At 37.3% G+C, this 19,925-nt stretch overlaps 1 protein-coding gene across 2 annotated transcripts in view; it reads right to left on the bottom strand.

Moving 5' to 3' along the window:
* Positions 1-19,925, bottom strand: part of LOC124715625 (cell division cycle and apoptosis regulator protein 1-like) — a 263,366-nt gene that overhangs the window by 211,425 nt on the left and 32,016 nt on the right. For both annotated transcript variants that reach the window (XM_047243109.1, XM_047243110.1), the window contains exon 3: positions 14,737-14,894. In XM_047243109.1, the coding sequence (XP_047099065.1) occupies positions 14,737-14,894 (158 nt within the window). The remainder of the gene's footprint in view (positions 1-14,736; positions 14,895-19,925) is intronic.

Raw genomic sequence — 19,925 nt, 5'->3', positions numbered from 1 at the left:
GTCAAAACTTATTCTCCGGTTAATTTCACTAACCATGCCAGAATACCAGTTTAGTTATTCTGCATTTATTCTCTGATTAGACATTATTACGTGTTCATACAAATCATTTTCCATGCTATTCTGAGCTGCTATTTGTGGCTTTAAAACTGGCCCTTAGCAGTGTAGCAATCTGGCAAAACTTTCTTGTTAAAAATTTCATTTTCATGGTACACCGAGCAGATACTATGTAATCTTGCTTACCTGTTATTCCTGTTAGTTGTTTATTTCCACTCTAGTAGTCTGAATTTATGGATTTCGCTAATAATTATAACAATGCTTATCATTCGCACACTCAGTCAACGACATAAACAAACAGCGATTGGTATTCACCCATTCAGGTTTATTCAGCTAAGCTTTTATAGCCCTGTCCCCTTTTGGCTGTGGGAAAGTTTTTTATTTCTCGATGCGACGGGGGTTCACCTGGCAAAAAAATCACGTACACTATGTACACATTCAAAAATCAACTTATGAATCTTTCAGAAATCAACTTAGAATGTGTTCAAAAATGTTCGAAAACCAACAGGGATGCATTTCAAAATCATATGAATAATCGATAGACCAACATGTGCTGAATGCTAGGCTCTCTTTGAAACAAGTTTTTTTTCCCCTTCTTCTTAAAGAATATGAATTTGTCCCCCCCCCCCCCCCCCGCCCCCTCCCCTACATCCGGTCAAGCTTCCTTTCCATCAGTACTTCTCTGTTACCCTCCAATCCATTGTTCTGCATCCTCCATGGCCAGACAAAATGTGATACTGAATCTCTTTAATCACCTCTTCGCTCAGCTTAGCTGGTACTACCACTTGTGGTATCAATCTTGTCTCCTTACATAACAACCTGTCGCATATGGTGAGCTGTTGTCCTTTACTGTATTGCTTACATTCTCTATCAGTGCTCTGTGCTGCTTGCCATCCAGCAAGGTCTAGACCTAGTACTTGTATCACTGCTACCTACCTGCTTAATGCATCTGCATTTCCGTGTTTCTTCCTCAGTTTGTGGATTACCTCGGACTCAAATTCGTTGAGTTTTAATGCTCATCTCATCAGTCTACTGGATAGGTCCTTCAAATCTAGTAACCACGTCAAAGCAGCATGACCAGTCACTACTTTAAATTTTCTCCTGTAAAGGCAACACTGGACATATCTTACTCAATACATCATGCTAAGCATCATCCTCTCTGTAGTAACATAGTTTCTCTCACATCTATTCAGTTGTCTCAACGCAAAATCAATACAGTTTTCTTCCCCACTGACCTCCAGACTAAAACGGAACTGAGAGCATGGTTTGATGTATCACATAACAGTATAAATTCCTTCCGATAATCTGGGAACACCCGCAATGGAATCTACATCAACACTTCCTTCAGTTCATCAAACCCCTTTTGACACTCCTCACACCTCACAGACTTCATACACTTACTCAGAAATTACTAAAGCAGCAACATTATACCTGCAAACCCTTCTCACAAATTTCTTACAATAACTTGTGAGGCTCAAGGAGATCGTAATTTTTTGCTTGTCCCTGGTGCTGGAAAAAGACACACAATTTGTATCATTCTTGGTTTGGTCCTCACACCATCCATACTAATTACAAAGCCCAAGTAATTCACTTCTTCCACCACAAAATGACACTTTTCAGAACTCACTGTTAAATGCGCAGCCTGCAATCTTCTGAATATTTCTCTAGTCACTGTCTATGCCCTTGCATATCTCTCGAAAAGACAATTACATTGTCAATGTACAATACACATTGATGAGGCTTTAATTCTTTCAACAATCTGATGACAAATGCTAATATGTTGTTGAAGGACTCTTCAAACCACATGGCATTCTTCTATACTGAAACTGTCCTCAAGGCAAAAAAACAGTCTTTTGGACTCACCTGCAAACTGATGGTATCAACTCCTTAAATCCATCATCGAGAACCACCAGCACTGCCCAAGATTATCAACTGTTTCATGATGTTTGGAATGGGGTAAGCATCTGTGATCATCGATGTTGCAATAGTTGCAGCAGTATCAATACCTCCTTGAACAGTCTGTAGATTTTTCGAGTACAATTACAATCTCTGCCCATCATGGGCTATTATTTTCTTCTTTTATCCTGTCAGCTAACTGCTGATTGATAAATTATTCTACAATCAGCTACAGATACAGTGGTATTCTTTCTGTACAGTTTCCAGTACACTGGCAATTCATTCCCCAAAGGAATCCTCTGTTGAGTCATGGACTTTGCAGGCAATGGCTCCCATGGAAAAAAATAAATCTTGAAAAACCAAGAACAGTTCTTCCATATGCGCCCTCTCTGTTCCTCAAATGCTTAAACTTTCTCATACAATGCAGACTTAGCAGTGTCCTCTGCTTCTTCTTAGCTCATGCCTTCTCTGCAGCAATCTTCCTCTTCTGGAATCTCTTAATGTTGCTACTAATGTTCCCTCCAACAACTTAACCTCCTCGGTGCCGAAATTATCCATTCTGATAGATATTACCTTGTCTCCATCCTTTTCCTGTGCACAAACAACACTTTCTCACAAAACAACATCCTGCATCTAAAAAATCACTACTCTTCAATGGTTTCACTATACACAACATACTAACTGGCAAGTCAGACTCCACACTCACACACAGCAACTTCCCAGTGCCTCTCGAGAAAAACCTTCAAATTAAGCCTTAATTTCACTGCTCATATTCAACAGGATTGTCTGCTATGATAGACGGTTCTGTGATAAATCATCATTAACAACAGCTTCCCCCAGGCAGAATGTCTTCTCACTAAATTCCAACACACATAATTGGAGATCAATTATGGAATGATTCTGATGCAAAAAGTCTAATCCTAAGTCATACGTTAGACCTCCGTTACATGAGACACCACTCCTATGCCCTGCCTAAACTTGGTTGACCCCAACTGAAAGTTCATCATTACAAATCCCAGAGGCTATTGTAACACCATTAGTGATTGTATGTAGTTTATACAGTGTTATTATGTGTATTTAACTATGAAGTGATTGCTCTGTACTAATTAAGATCTTTGAATTGTCAGAGAGAAAGTGGAAGTTTATGATGTATATATTGTAAAGATATAATAATATTCAAAAATAATGAAACTTCATAAAATATGTATGCTCGTAAAAGAGAAATTGTGCTTTGAATACTAGTTCATACTTAGGGAAACTGTATTATATAAAGGAAAAGGTGTGCAGAAACCCCTCCACTGCGGAAGGGGCTTGGCACGTGGGAAAAGGTAGATTTGGTGGTCAATCTGAGTGGCAAGACAGACAGCACATTCTGCAGCCAGTGGCCAGCAGTTATACAGTCAATACCGTAGGTGCCAAGTGAGGCAGTCAGAAGCCGATTTATGTTGAAATTGCCTTGGATGTGGTTTCGGCTGTAATGTGGTGCTGTTGTATTATGGAATGGCTCTGAAATGATTAATACATTGCCAAGAACAAATTTGAAAAGAGCCCTAAATTGCAAGAGGTGAGACCTGATAGCCGCCATGTGCTTGCTACCACTATTGCGCCACTGCTCTGCTAACTTCAGGAAATCAGATATGTATTTTAGTATGAACCAGCACTTTTTTTTTCAATAATAATTTCAGTGATAAAATTGTGTGTTTGGACTTTGAAATTGCCCTGGTCATGAAACCTACACAGGGTCCTGTCCTAAACGTGCTAAAGACTGAGTATCCTGTTTCTGAATAATCAGTGATTTGTTTCTACTTTGAATGTACCAAAGTTTCAGTGCTAGAGTGTATAAATAACGCTAGTTAAACCACCTGCTTCACAGGTAATGAAAGAGGCACATAATTTTAACTTTCATGAAACTTAACTTTGTTGTGACTACTACTAGGAACTAATTTCTGAAGTTTTATTTGAAAATATTAATTGAGTAAATTGCTATATAGTGTTGAAATATAAACAAATTCAAGTGGGGGTTAGAAATCAACATTAGTTAATGAAATTGTCTCTGAAATAGTTACAGAATTTACTACAGAGTAAATGACAGTTTATGGGGCTCCCCCTATATTCTTTTCCACTATGAGAAAGTCAAACTAAAGAGTGACGTTTCACTGCTAATAATGAAGGCATAATAAGTATAGGTGCAGGATTATTTAATTTTATTTGTGGTATGTATGTGTTAGCAGAAATCAGAACTCTTTCCATGCCCAATTTCAGTCCAGTGTGTCTTTAGTAACATCTTGATGTTGAATTAGTACTGAACTAATTAATGATTGCAACAGTAATTTTTATTACTATGAGTGAAATATTATTTAGTTCTCTATGTCTGCTGGTTTGTATAAAAAGCTATCTACTGCTAACCACTACGTAGTTCATTCATTAGTTATGTGTATCCATTGCACTGTTTAAAAGGAGCATTAATGGAAGTCTCCAGCAATCCATGTTCATTTTTCTTTAAACTTAATGTTTCAAAGTATTATGCCTAATTAGGCTGGCAACCGTTTAAGTATTTCATTTATGTGAACTTTGTTACTTTCATTACTTACAAAATAAAAGTCTTTCAGATCTCTATTAACTGCCATAGTCACGAAATCCATGTTCGATACCCTCTGTCCTTTAGGTAAACGCATGGTCAGACTTCAAAATTCCTCCCAGAAGGTAGCGCTAATTGTATGTTAAAGTCATATTTGGCACAACATACGTACACAGGTCTTACACTTGGCACCGCGTGACAGGACATTTATTTTAAGTTTTAATTACAACAATAGTTCAGAACGTAAATATTGGGCAAAAAACAATAGCAAGGAGATTATTGAATGTACAGCGGCACGAACTTGTAATATATCAGGTGAAATAGTTAGCAGAATGTTTCCCAGATCTGAAAGTTAAAGATATAAAATAGTAACAAAGTAAAAATTGATACAAAAACTGAAGTAGAGCAGGACGGGAAAGTACACAGTGCATTAGGTGGCAGTAGTTCACTAGGTGCCAACACAGATGATGCCACGAGTTGGCGGCAGGCTTACGTGGAGTATCATACACACGTAAACGATCAAATTGAAATAATGAACTTGTCGCACATGAAAAAAGGCAGGACAGAGGACATGATCGAAGACAGTGGTTATATCAACAAATTGATGGATATGTTTAATTCATCGTAGGTCAAAAGTGAAACGGGTGAGTCGCGAGGAGCAGAATTTGAATATGAGGACGCATCAGAACAGGAAAGTGAAAAACCACTAGATATGACTGAATTGTCAAAAATGTTGGCTGCTCAGATTTCAGCACAAGGCCAACAAATTGCAGAACAAGGTCAGAACATTAACAAACAAATTGCAGCACAGGGTCATTAAATGAAAGCATTGAGTAGTGACATTAACAACCAAATTAAAACACTTGAGAAAACACAAAGTAAGCAAACTGAAATGCAAGGGGTTAAGATCGGTAAAAAATTGTTGAAGTAAATTCAAGAGTAGGTGTAGTGAGCAATGTAATTAGAGATTTAAAAAGTAAAATGAATATTATTAATAGTAATGTTGCCATTATGTGAGGACAAATTGATGAAGTTAACGATAGATTTGACACCGAAATAATGAAAATTCAAGATAAAGTAGAACTTTGATAATAACTAAAGATGAAGAAAAAGTGTTTGGTCTCAAAACCGAAGTAATAACTAAATGTAACTAAGAAGTTTCTCAATTGAGACAATCGGTGACTGAGTCCGAAAGAGAATTGAGCAAACAAGTAGCAACATGCGAACACAAATGCGAACAACACACTTTGTAGATTCAAGGCAAAATGTGCGATCTTGAACAAAAGACAAGAGAAAAACCTAATTATACTACTGAAAGAGTAAGTTACAGCAGATTACTGGAGGGAAAAGAACTTTTCGACCCGGCAAAAAGACATAATGGATGGCATCCTTTAGACTTTTAGAAAAACTGTGAAAGAAATTTTCCTGATTATTTGACAGATCAAGAGAAAATTAATGTGGTTATTAGTGCAGGGATGCAAACAGGTGGGGATTAAATCTAGAAATGAACCGGCTGTCATTTGAAGGGTTTAAGCAAAAGTACTGGAATACTGTTTGAAACAAATGCCAGACTATTTATGGCGAGAATTTATTACGGCCAGACTATACACTAATAGAGGCAGGAACTCTACGAAAGAATTCTGCAAAATGTGGTACCAGAAGTTGACCCATTTAAGAACTACATGAACTGAAACTGAGATTGTGTGGGAGCTATGGAATAAAAGCCCCAGAGGATTTTAAATGATACATGGGAAGCAACCACAGAAGCTTATCATCATTTTTGGAGAGAATAGAAGACAAGAGGAAACCGTGACTATCGTCAAAACAATAATAGCAATCGAACATGGGAAAATCATGAACAGAGCGAACAAACCAAAAACGAACGTTACCAAATAAATACAATACAAAGAGGTAGATGCAGAGGACGCGGTAACATATCATTTTGCGGTAGGGGATTTGTACCGTGAAACTAAAAATAGAAATTACATGGAAAACTGAGACCTGCGTGTATTAAGGGGCAGATTCGCACGGATAATTATTTTGGGCCCGAACTGGAGAAACCATACTGGGTTAAGGAGGACAAATGCAAGACTGGAGCTAATGGTAGAAACGTGTCACGAGCTGGTGTATGCAAAATGACAGGTGCGAACACGTATGAGTCACGCATGGGCTACAAAGCGACTGGCAGTAGCAAGGGAACTAGGCCTCAGTGTGATTTGAACCTTGTGGAGCGATCAGCTGGCCGCTGTGAGACTGAAATAGCTGCAATAAAAAGAGATGATGTCGTGAAGAGGTCAGTGGAACTGTTTAATTGGAGAATATCACCGAATTAAATAAAAAAATCAGATGTGTTAATTAGCAGAAGTGAAAAGGGGGATGTTGTTGTGTGGAGAGGAATTGTCAAAGATCGAAAAAGAGCGGGATGATGTAATTAACAGTGTAAAGCAATTTGAACAGGGAAGTGTTAAAGAAAGTTATAGGGCCAAAAATGTGATAAAAGAAGGAAACATTGGAATAAAGATGTTATCCATAGGTAGAAATGAGGTGGAAATAGGAAGTGCCGTGCAAGGTGTATGTGCAGCAACTTTAGAAGAAGTTAGTGAGAGAAAAGAAGGCACTGTGCAAAGTGCGCGAGCTGCCATTATTCGGGAAAGTGGTATAGGAAATAGTAAAATGGCCAGTATAAGTAAAAACCGGGAGGAGGATGAAATCCTCAACAGTGTAGATGCGATCCTGACTGATGAACATCTCGCACAAACAATTGTTAGCAATAATGATGAAGATGTCAATTTTGACAATTACATGCGAACCGCTTAAGTCAACAATGACTATACCAAGTACGAGGTGGGAGTTGACATCATCCAAGGTAATGTTGAAGATGTGTCTGTGACAGTAAATCAAGTGTGGAATTTAGGAGATGATCAGAAAACCGAAAATAATGAAAGATCAAATGATGAATTAGCTTGTTGTCTTAGGGTTGCATTCATGATTGAATCCGATAGTGAAGGAGAACTCAGTGATAATTCAGACGAAGGATATATAGAAATACAGGAAACAGAGCAAAACTTGACCGAAAATGAATATGAAAGGCTAAACGAAGTTTTTTCAAAGCAAAATCCAGCAGTAGAGACCGAACCAAAGAAGAAAGACTCTCCAGATAATACAATGCTGGGGCAAGAATTGATTACAGTAGTGAAAGATTTTGAAATTTCAAGACCAAAGGAGCCACCTGACGATACGATGGCAAGAACTGAATAGGATAGGGTCAATCGATACCAAGTGGTCCAAGAAAAAAGTAATTGGTTGCTTGACCATCTCAGAAAAATGTTATATTTGCTGGGTGAATTCCCCAATGTTTAGTACTCACAAAAATATTTTTAAAAAGTTTATTGTTTATTAGTTTGAAATGGCGGCCATATTTGTTCCAGGCTGCATGCGTTTTTTTGTATTTGCAAGCATCTACATTTATTACAATTATTCAGTAGTGAATTGTCCTAAGCCTTTAAGATAAAATGCATTTAGTTCAACACACTATGGGCTACAAATTAAGATCATTATCATTTAGCTGAATGCATTCTTTAATATGTTTTAACAGTTCAAAGTTATCAGCCACAACTTAAAAAAAACTCAATTTTTGAACAGTAGTTTTTCAAAGAAAGATTAATTTCTCAGCTTTAATATTTTTTCTGCTATTACACTGTATAATGTAGTTACTTTTTATAGAGTATCAATGGTGAGCAGCTTACACTTAAAAAAATACACTATTTTAAAAAATGGACTTTTTTATTTTTTCCATTTTGTGACCTGGAGTATCTTTGTTAGGGGGGCTAGATAAAAATCTGAAAATTTCACAGTCAATAGATCTTTATGATATCAAACTTCAGTATCAATTTCAACTTTGAGATTCAATTGGAAGTTATGGAAAAAAAAAATTACAGACACTTGTCAAACATACATTTTTTAACATCTGCGATATCTAGGCTTTATAAGTTCACCCAGTCACAGTTGTAAATTCCATGGGAGACAGCTTCCTTATTACATTTTTAAGTGGCATCCAAACTTGATCCTTCTCAATTTTTTTAAAAGATGTCCTTGGTCCTGGAGGGCGATAAAATACAACATGTATAACTCGGTTTTGACAGTCAATATTATCAACTTCACCAATCCACCACTGTTTATCGTAAACAGAAGCCACTATGTCTTTATTTTGAAGAACCAGTTGCACAAGTTTTCCACTCTGATGAAGTTCACTATCAGGCGAAGTTGATGTGATCTTACACGTCAGTAAGTTGTGTGAATAGGGTACAAAACAATGAAAAGATCGAGTGCCTTTAATCTTCTGACAAGTGTTGTACCTTTCCTTCAAGACACTGCCATAGACTTCTTGTATTTCCTCACATTGTACAAAAACACAGGTAATTCCTTTCATATGTTTTTTACAGAATTCAAATATTTCCTAAGGTGTTATGATATGATTGTCTGATTGTCATCGGCCCACCGCAGACTTGCTTTTGTGACAGCTCACTTCGTTGTACCCACACACCACCACGAGCATTCTTCCCATGGCATGAAGTGAAAAAGTGCCATTCTACATCAAACCCAAAATCTTCTTTATGAAAGGATATGCTAATAATTTGTTTTGCTTTTATATTGACTTCCTGCCCCATGTGAAAAGTAAATCAGTTTTTTTATGAAAGGGTGGTGCTGTTTAATGTAGTTTGTTAATTTTAGTTGAAAAATGTGCACTGCTGTAGTGTTGTGTTCAAGGTAATACCTTATAACACAAAAGCTGTGGCTCATTAGTTTATCTTCATCTTTATAATAAAATACAAATGGATGAACAGTCGCCTGTTTGTTTACCCAGTGGTGCCCTTGTACTTCATCTTGAACAACAAAGGAATAATTTTCCGAAAAGTCAGCAAGAACTAAGGTTTGCTTGTCTTTCAAAAATTTACTTCAAGCTTTTGCAATAAAATGATGCATTTTCAGATTTTCAAGGTTAGCCACCACCACTTTGAAAAAATCTTATTGTGATTTTATGACTTGTCACCATTTCAGTTCTGTCTTGTGTCACCCACTGTTTGTGTTTTATATTGTCAGGTATAAAATTGTCTTCTTCAGATTCTTCAAACATGTCAAGTAAGGCTTCTTTGCCTGGATAATCTTCACATTTTCCATTGATCATACAATTGTAACTGTCAATATTGCATACCATAACTTCCAAAAGGTCTTTATAGTCAACTCTAAGATTGGCCCCACCTATCATCAACTTTATGTTCTGATGATACAAACAAACACAAACATTACGAGTGCCAGATGCCCCTGCAAAAATAAACCATCTTGGTCTCAACTCGCAAAACTCTGATCTTCCAATTATAATGTCAGGATTTTCTTTTTTAAATTCAGTGACTAGTTCATTTAAATTAGACAATATTAACCTTTTTTGTCTTTGAAACGTAGAACCATTTTCTTTCACAGAAACACAGTCTTTTTTTATAATGAAATTTTCACTCTACAGCGGAGTGTGCGCTGATATGAAACTTCCTGGCAGATTAAAACTGTGTGCCGGAAGTTTGGAAGGTAGGAGACGAGGTACTGACAAAACTAAAGCTGTGAGGACGGGCTGTGAGTCATGCTTGGGTAGCTTAGTTGATAGAGCACTTGCCCATGAAAGGCAAAGGTCCCAAGTTCGAGTCTCAGTCTGGCACACAGTTTTAATCTGCCAGGAAATTTCACAGTCTTTTTAGTCAGACATCATACAGCTGTTATTTTCATCGTCATAATACTTAATAACTTTATTGATTGTCTTTTCATCTGCCAAATTAGATGCACTTTTCTTTTGTAACGCTGGTAAAATTTCCTGTTCTTTTACTAATTGCCTTGTTAATTTAACAAGACGTTCTGACAAATTGAATTCATCACTAACTTTTGCTTGACTCCAAGAATTCGGCAGTAAACTGATAATTTTATACTCTTTGTTTGAAGTACTGCATTTAGTTTTAAGTTTTCCTATCAAATCATCATAATCGGTTGGTGAAGATTTAGAACTTCCATCTGTTATGAAACTTCCAAATTCTTTCTGACTGTAGCTGCCACTTTCTCAATTTTTGTATTCAAGGCACTTGGTCTTTTATCTTGACTTAGTTTTCTAATTTTACTACCAGGCGATACAACCAGGATTTCACAAGCTGTATCTACAAAATTTTTTAATGGTTGCTGATAAGTCACAAAATTCTGTATCAGAGATTTCACTATCCTTTCTCTTGTGAATTACAAATATCTTCGAATAACATGTTGGACACACTGATTTTCCTGGTATGAAATTGACAAAATGGCTTTTATTTTTAGAATAATGATCAAATGTTATTTTTGCAGACCTTCTGTTATAGGTTTCCCAAAAGGGTACATGCAGAACTAACCAAAAAGGTGATGAATTTTTTTTAAGTATTTCATTTCATGGTACTTGCATGTTGATTTGACCTCTGGGCCGACTCTTAAGTAAAACACTTTTTCTTCTTCACTGTAATCTTTGATTAAAGTAATGTCTTTAGGATACAATCCATACACACTTTTATGACTTGCTTCATTAATAATAACACCAACAGAACACTGAGACACCATTTTGCAACTGCACACTTCAAGAACTTCTAGCTAATAAAGTGTGAGTAGACAACTGTTGGTGTAAGGGGGAAGACAACAATCAGACTTGTATAGACTTGCAGATGCAATTGTTAGCCTGCTGATTACCACAGAATTGTTTCGACAAATAATCATTAGCTAGTGTAATGTGGTGTGTTACATTATGCAATTGGTATACTTTATTAGATTAGCCTACCAGATACCGCAGATGTTAAAAAAAGTATTTTTGACAAGTGTTTGTAATTTTTTTTCCCATAACTTCCAACTGAATCTCAAAGTTGAAATTGATACTGAAGTTTGATATCATAAAGGTCTATTAACTGTGAAATTTTCAGATTTTTATCTGGTCCCCCCAACAAAGATATTGCAGGCCACAAAATGGAAAAATTTTTTAAAAATTCATTTTTTAAAATATTGCAGGCCACAAAATGGACTTTTTTTAAAAAAAATCCATTTTTTAAAATAGTGTATTCTTTTAAGTGTAAGCAGCTCTCCATTGATACTCTATAAAAAGTAACTATACTATACAGTGTAATAGCAGAACAAATATTAAAGCTGAGAAATTAATCTTTCTTTGGAAAACTACTGTTCAAAAATTGAGTTTTTTAATTTGTGGCTGACAGCTTTGAACTGTTAAAAATATATTAAAGAATACATTCAGATAAGTGACAATGATGTTAATTTGTAGCCCAGAGTGTGTTAAACTAATGCATTTTATCTGAAAGGCTTAGAACAATCCACTACTGAATAATTGTAAAAAATGTAGATGCTTGCAAATACGAAAAAACACATGTGGTCTGGAACAAATATGGCCGCCATTTCAAAATAATAAACAATATGAGGTGCATTCAAGTTCTAAGGCCTCCGATTTTTTTTCTAATTAACTACTCACCCGAAATCGATGAAACTGGCCATACTTGTCAACGTAATCGCCCTGCAGACGTACATATTTTTCACAACGCTGACGCCATGATTCCATGGCAGCGGCGAAGGCTTCTTTAGGAGTCTGTTTTGACCACTGGAAAAACGCTGAGGCAATAGCAGCATGGCTGGTGAATGTGCGGCCACGGAGAGTGTCTTTCATTGTTGGAAAAAGCCAAAAGTCACTAGGAGCCAGGTCAGGTGAGTAGGGAGCATGAGGAATCACTTCAAAGTTGTTATCACGAAGAAACTGTTGCGTAACATTAGCTCGATGTGCGGGTGCGTTGCCTTGGTGAAACAGCACACGCGCAGCCCTTCCCGGACGTTTTTATTGCAGTGCAGGAAGGAATTTGTTCTTCAAAACATTTTCGTAGGATGCACCTGTTACCGTAGTGCCCTTTGGAACGCAATGGGTAAGGATTATGCCCTCACTGTCCCAGAACATGGACACCATCATTTTTTCAGCACTGGCGGTTACCCGAAATTTTTTTGGTGGCGGTGAATCTGTTTGCTTCCATTGAGCTGACTGGCACTTTGTTTCTGGATTGAAAAATGGCATCCACGTCTCATCCATTGTCACAACCGATGAAAAGAAAGTCCCATTCATGCTGTCGTTGCGCGTCAACATTGCTTGACAACATGCCACACGGGCAGCCATGTGGTCGTCCGTCAGCATTCGTGGCACCCACCTGGATGACACTTTTCGCATTTTCAGGTCGTCATGCAGGATTGTGTGCACAGAACCCACAGAAATGCCAACTCTGGAGGCGATCTGTTCAACAGTCATTCGGCAATCCCCCAAAACAATTCTCTCCACTTTCTCGATCATGTCGTCAGACCGGCTTGTGCGAGCCCGAGGTTGTTTCGGTTTGTTGTCACACGATGTTCTGCCTTCATTAAACTGTCGCACCCATGAACGCACTTTCGACACATCCATAACTCCATCACCACATGTCTCCTTCAACTGTCGATGAATTTCAATTGGTTTCACACCGCACAAATTCAGAAAACGAATGATTGCACGCTGTTCAAGTAAGGAAAACGCCGCCATTTTAAGTACTTAAAACAGTTCTCATTCTCGCCGCTGGCGGTAAAATTCCATCAGCCGTACAGTGCTGCCTCCTCTGGGACATATTGACAATGAACACGGCCTCATTTTAAAACAAAGCACATGTTTCTATCTCTTTCCAGTCCGGAGAAAAAAAATCGGAGGCCTTAGAACTTGAATGTACCTCGTACATTTATAAAAAAAATATTTTTATGACTACTAAACATTGGGGAATTTACCCAGCAAATATAAAATTTTTCTGAGATGTCAAGCAACCAGTGCTGGACCATTTGGTATGGACTGACCCAATTTAAGTGTAACTTGTCTACAAGTGAAGATAAATTCAGGAATATATATATACCAACTTTTAGCCTTTTCCGTAACCTTTCAGGGCCTATAAAGGTCCCAACCTAAGGAGGTGATGAAATCTGGGGTCCCTATCTTACAAATGCATTTCTCATACAGTAGTTTGCGTTATAAGACAGAGCAGAAGACTAACCCCTTACCAGATGCTGTACCTCTTATTGGTTGGCATATTCCAGTGCTATACTTTTTTTATTTGTGGCAATGTGTTTGCAGTGAAAACACACTTTCTGGAAGAGCACACCCCTCTAGGAATCAGACAGTCCCAATATTGTGATTGCCTTCCAGGATCTTTAAAAACACTCCTGAAAACAGATTTGGTACTTTGGTACCTGATTTACTGCACTTCTCATGTCACTGCTGTTGATCCAAGAACACGTTTCGGATGTACTGGTAATATGTGGCCTCTAAAATTTTTTATTGTCTAGTCCACATTCTTCAGTAGTGGAACTGGATTGACTCTGAAGCTGGCATAAACCAAGATCTGATGCCTAGCCTACCGTTTGATAGATGAAACCCATGAAATTAATTCTTTAAACTGGAATATCACAAAAGAAATGTGAAAGTTAAATAAAAGATGTAACGAATGATTTTACAGGTTATCTGTGATATTTGAGGTGAAATCACTTTATACAACGCAACTTGAAGGAGAAACGGAAGAATTAACACAATCAGCAAAGTTTAACAAACAAATTTACTTTCTTTTATTTTTCCACAGCATCAGGGATATTTTGAAATTTCACATTTCTTGAGCTTCACATCATTTGGTTAACTATTTTGTACCTCCATAGAACAAATTTTTGATGAAATTTGGAAAGAAACATGAATCGTATGAACTTCTCATGAATTAAGGAAGCTGACTGAATACTACAATCTTCTCTCCAAGACTAGAATTCATGACATGTCATTTGCCAAGAATGTTTGGTGCATAGTGTCTCAGTTAACAGAAGCCCACACTAGCATGGAGTCACAGGCCAAATGTTCAGCAATGACTTACAGGATTAGTGAGTGCCTCTAAGGCAGAGTCACAAATCTTTAGTCACAAATGGACAAATACTTTGATAATGACTGTAACTCCATGAGGCTAGTGTAGCAGTTTATGAAGGGAACCTATTTTATGGTGCAAAGATTTTTAAAAGCTACAGGAGAAACTAATCAATTAACACTTACTTGATCAGAAAAATTGTTTGATCCTTTAAAATGAGACCACTATAATGTGGACACCACAATTTCTCACCTGCTGCATGCCAATTGGAGTTTGAAACACTGGTTGCTGCTGCTGCTGATACTGCACCATTGTAGGAGTTCCCAAAGTTCCCATTGTATTTTGGCCAATCATTTGTGTTTGCATTTGCTGCTGCTGTTGCTGTCCAACTCCTGTTGCGAGTGTTTGTGCTGGAACATAATAAAAAGAAACTCCTATCAAAGATTTGAGAGGATCCAGAAATTTAGTACTAGCTGTAATTTAGTTAACTACTGTTCAATGCCAAATATGTCTTGAGGCTGAATCTTTTGCTCTGCAGCATAGTGAGCATTTTCAAACCAGTCCACTCTTCTCTGAAGAATGAAATATTTATTCTAGAAACAATCCCTTTACTGAGATGAAGTCATTTTTCTCTGATAACCGTGTTTCCAGCACTGCAAATACCGCAAGGTATGCACAGGAGGTTCTGGAAAGTTTGTGAAACAGAAGACAGGTACTGGCAGAACTGAAGCTGTGTGCAAGGCTCACATGTGAGGGCACTGACAGTGAAACAACAAACTATTCTTATTGCCTTATTGCTTTTATGACAGACTGTTCTAGGAGAAGAAACAATTGGCAAGTCTTTCTTTCTTTTAATCTAATAAACTGAATATTACTTTAAGAACAAACAACTTCATGCAATAATTACATTATTATGTCTAGCAAAAGCCTAAATGTTACAGTTAAAGAGAGAAAAGTTCTTCTTAAATGTATTCCTTAAAAATGTTTATGTGGAAGCTGGCATTCTGTCAAGTTCTTTAACAAGACTCTCTTATCACAGCCAACAATTTTCTCAGCTCATATAGCAGATAAAAATTGGGAAGACAACAGTGGAAAAGATGTCAAAAAAATCTTTATAGTTATGCATACATTCAGCACTCTCATATGTGTCATACAGTGTATAGTGAAATGGGTTTACATGTAATACAGTTTGGGCATATAATTGTACTTTAACTGATTTTTCCATTCCAGTTAGTTAGTTCATGTTCCACAAATAATTTCTACAATTAATCATAAGATGTGGAATGAGTTATTTTACATTCACATTACACATTAATTTGGAAATATGGCTACACGCTCACTATTTACAATGTTTCATATAAAACATGATCAAAATAGAACTTGTATAACTTGGAAATCTGGCAAAACTGTACAAATATTTCAGTCCTGATGCATTAAATAGACTTTTATACGCTGATTTCTTGTATAAAGCAGTATGTGCCTAAAGCTGAAACGGAATTCAAACTTTAAGACTTAATTAATAATTCACTGTATAATGTGGGAAAGAAGCTTATACAGTGCTACTGTATTACAGCATATCTTCCATATTCACATCTATACATGGACATTACTTTTAACATGAACATTGTACAGCCCCGACAATACTGTTATTTTTATGTGATTGTTTTTGCGTTAAGCAGTGGGTTTACGCAGCAAGGTCAAGCATTCCAAAGAAATGCACTACCTTTATTATTTTCTGCCAGTTTTTGTTGACCCATAGCACTTTAATGACAACATGATGTCGAACCAGAAGTATGCGTACCTTACACTTAACAAAAAGATTAAGGTAATCAAAGGGGATGAGAAAGAAACACTCTGTGTGTGAAATAATGTTACATTTTAAATGTGGTAAAACAACAATTTATGGAACTTTAATAAACAAGGATACATGGGGAGCTAAGAAGGTGGAAAAGGAAGAAATTAACGAGATAGTGTGGGAAAAGTTTGTAAGTGCATGGGCAAGCAACTTTGGCTAAATCCATGATGTAGAGTGAGGTTCTGAAAGCTGCTAAAGAGCTTGGTAATATGGAGTTTAATGCATCCACAGAACGACTGAACAGTTTCAAAGCTAGACACAGCATCATGTGGAATGCAATCTGTGGGGAAGCTAAGGATGTGCAGTGACGTGTAGTAACAGAATGGAAGAAGAAAAAAAGACATGTTCAGTGCCAATGAAACGAGACTACATTATCATTCACTTCCTTCAAAATCTCTAGCAATTTAAAGTGGAAAAATTTCCGAGGAAAGACTCACTATACTGCTGTGTGGAAACATGTTAAACGAAATGGATAAGTCACTGGTGATTCAAACAGTGACAAAAGATGTCAGTAAGGTTCCAGTCACATGATGAAGCAACAGAAAGGCATGGACGGTGAGTAGTCTTATGGGAGAGAGGCTGGGCTCTTTGAATGTCAAAATAAGAAAAGGTCAAGTTGTTGTTTTCCTAGACAGTGCAACCTGCCACCCAAAAGTCAAGTCATCAATGTGAAATTGGTTTTGATCCTGCCAGCTTCAACGATTCATCAAACAGGGGGTTATTTACACATTGAAGTTCCATTATATGCAATTATTGATGCAATTTGTGATTCTTAGCACTGAAGAAGCTGAAAGAACATTTCCTCTTGCATGGTCAGTTTCTGTCCTGGATACAGTAAATTGGATTGGTTTGACAGTAAGAGAAATACATCCCAAAACTATCGCCAAGTGCCTCACCAAAGCAGGTTTCAAAGGTGATGAACAAGACACTTCTGTACATTGGAGCTCAAGTAGATGGAGCAGCAATTGAAAAATTAATTCAAATGCACAACATTTCATGTAGTCCAGATCATTATTTTTGAACTGATGACTTCATTCAAACTGATGACTTTCTGTAAGCTCACTCCACTTTTACTTCAGCAACAGATCTAATAGAAATCCACAGCACAGAAGATAATGAGGAGGAAACAAAGGAAGAAGAAGAGGAACGAAATGATGTCCTCAGCAAAATTAATATGACTGAAGAAACTATTGCATGTATGCAATTTGCAGCACATACAAATTCTCCAAAGCTCTTCAAACTACTTTACAGTGCAAAAAAATTTGTAGGGGAAACAATTTTGAACAGGAAACTCAGACAGGGTACAGTAAACTGCAGACGTGCTATATTATGTATCAATTAATGTAATAGCCAAATGTTCTATAGTACAATACACAGTAAGTGAACATCTACTGTATAGGATTAAAAGGTACATAAATACATACATAATTTCAAATTTACACTTTTGTGAATAGTACTAGAAAAAAATCTAAGTAGGCTAGTGTGTTTTGTGTAATTGGAAACTTGTCCAATTTGCAAAATTATTTTAGTCCCACATGGTTCTGTTGAGTAGGTTTTACTTTATATCACTGTATACACGTGCGCGTGCACATGCACATGAAAATGTACACCCGCACCCAAACGCTGAGCGAGCAAGGAAGGGAGGTGAGGAGGGGCATGGAAGGGAGCGAGAGGGTGGGGGAGGGGGAGGGGGAGAGGGAGGGTCGTATGGGTGAAGTGTGCTTGCATTTGTGAATGTGTGTGTGTGTGTGTATACTCTTTTCTGAAGAAGACTTTGGTTGAAAGATAAATGTGTAACAGTCTTTTCATAGTTTCTGTCTGCAATGCGCTGTCATCTTTATGGTGAGTAGCAATCTATCCTGCTGATATTCCAACCTGGACTTTCCACTGTCTGATTTGTCTCTCTCCAGGAGAGAAATTGAATTGTAAATGTGGCTGAACTGAACTGTTTAGGAGTTCTAAAATGTGTTGGTTCCCCCCCCCCCCCCCCCCCCCAGCGTAAATTCTCATCAACATGGACACCAAACAATTTTGAAGTTTCCACCCTAGTTATTATTTCCTTGCAATATGTTATATGTTACACTTATTAATGGTGTAATATCTCTAGATGTACAGAACTGAATATGTTGTGTGTTTTCGAAATTTAGAGTACGACCATTTGCAGAAAACCACTCAATAATACTTTTAAGAACATTATTTACTATTTCTTCTGTTGCTGTTTGACTGATTACAGCAGTTGTGTCACCCGCAAAAGAAGTAATTTTGTTTGTTGTATATTAGAAGGAAGGTTGTTTACATAAACGAGAAACAACAGTGGATGTAAGGTAGAGCCTTGTCGAACCCTATAATGGATTTTTCCACAGTTGAAGAAAGTCTTCTGCTTACATTACTTAAATGATTGACTATAACTTTCTGCACCTTATAAGACATTTTCCACTGGTTGGCTTACCATCAATTCCGTATTACCTCAATTTTTTGACGAGAATATTGACATTCACTCAGTCACATGAATTAAATTGGTCACAGAAAATACCACCCACTGCTATTTCATTTAATTCTTTTAAAATCTGATGAATGAATGTGTAAATGGCAATCTCAGTTGAGCAACTCTTTTCAAATCCAAACTATAATTTACTGAGGATACTATTGTTGCTCAGGTTTGGATACTATTATACACTATTCAGTCACATTGATGTGACCACCTGTCAAAAGCCTCATTCTGGCACCAACGATACGAGTAGATGCATACCTGTGTTGATCCACTCTGCCTTCCAGAATAACAAGATCACCCAGATAATAAAAGGATATTCCCCAGACTATAACACTTCCTCTTCTGGCCTGGACCCTTCTGACAACTGTTGCACGGCATTTGCTTTCAGATGTTTCACACCGTACTTGCCAATGGCTATCTGTCATGGTGGCACATGAACAATTTACGAACTTAGCCGTTTCAGAAATGCTTCCACCCTTGCCTTAAAGCCAATGGTAGTGCCCTTCTGAAAGTCAGATACATTGCTCTGTTTCCACATTACAACAACGAATGCACTGTTTTCAGCACCCCCCCCCCCCCCCCATGCTATATAACCCTCCACTACTAGTGCTGCCAACTGGTGTCTGTGAGTGGTTATTGTACGTGCAAACATAGGCAGTGGTCACATTAATGTGACTGGACTGTGTAGAATACATCATCTTCTGAAAAATTTTGGATAATGGTATCAGTAATGAAATGGGTCAGCAGTTACGGACATCTCCCCTATCACATTTCTTATAGAGCGGTTTAACAATGGCATATTTCAATCTCTCAGGGAAAATGACCTGCATTATTGCTGAACCACATATTTAAGAAAATATAGCTCTTATTATAGGGAAACAAGTCTTTAGTACTCCTTTGGAAACACCATCAAATCCAAGTGAGCTTTTATTTTTGAGAGAATAAATGATTTTCTGTAATCTCAGAAGAAGTTGATGAGACATTTATATAACAGTGTTTTGTGTGTGTTTATTTTTCAAAATATTGCTTTGATGTTAAACAGCATAGTCATCAGTCCCCTGACCACGAGTTTGTTCATCCGGAGGTTGTTTCATC

The sequence above is a fragment of the Schistocerca piceifrons genome, chromosome 1, assembly GCF_021461385.2.
Source record: "Schistocerca piceifrons isolate TAMUIC-IGC-003096 chromosome 1, iqSchPice1.1, whole genome shotgun sequence".
Lineage (NCBI taxonomy): Eukaryota > Metazoa > Arthropoda > Insecta > Orthoptera > Acrididae > Schistocerca > Schistocerca piceifrons.
The sequence above is the reverse complement of the archived record's forward strand: the minus strand, read 5'-3'. Positions and strand labels throughout refer to the sequence as shown.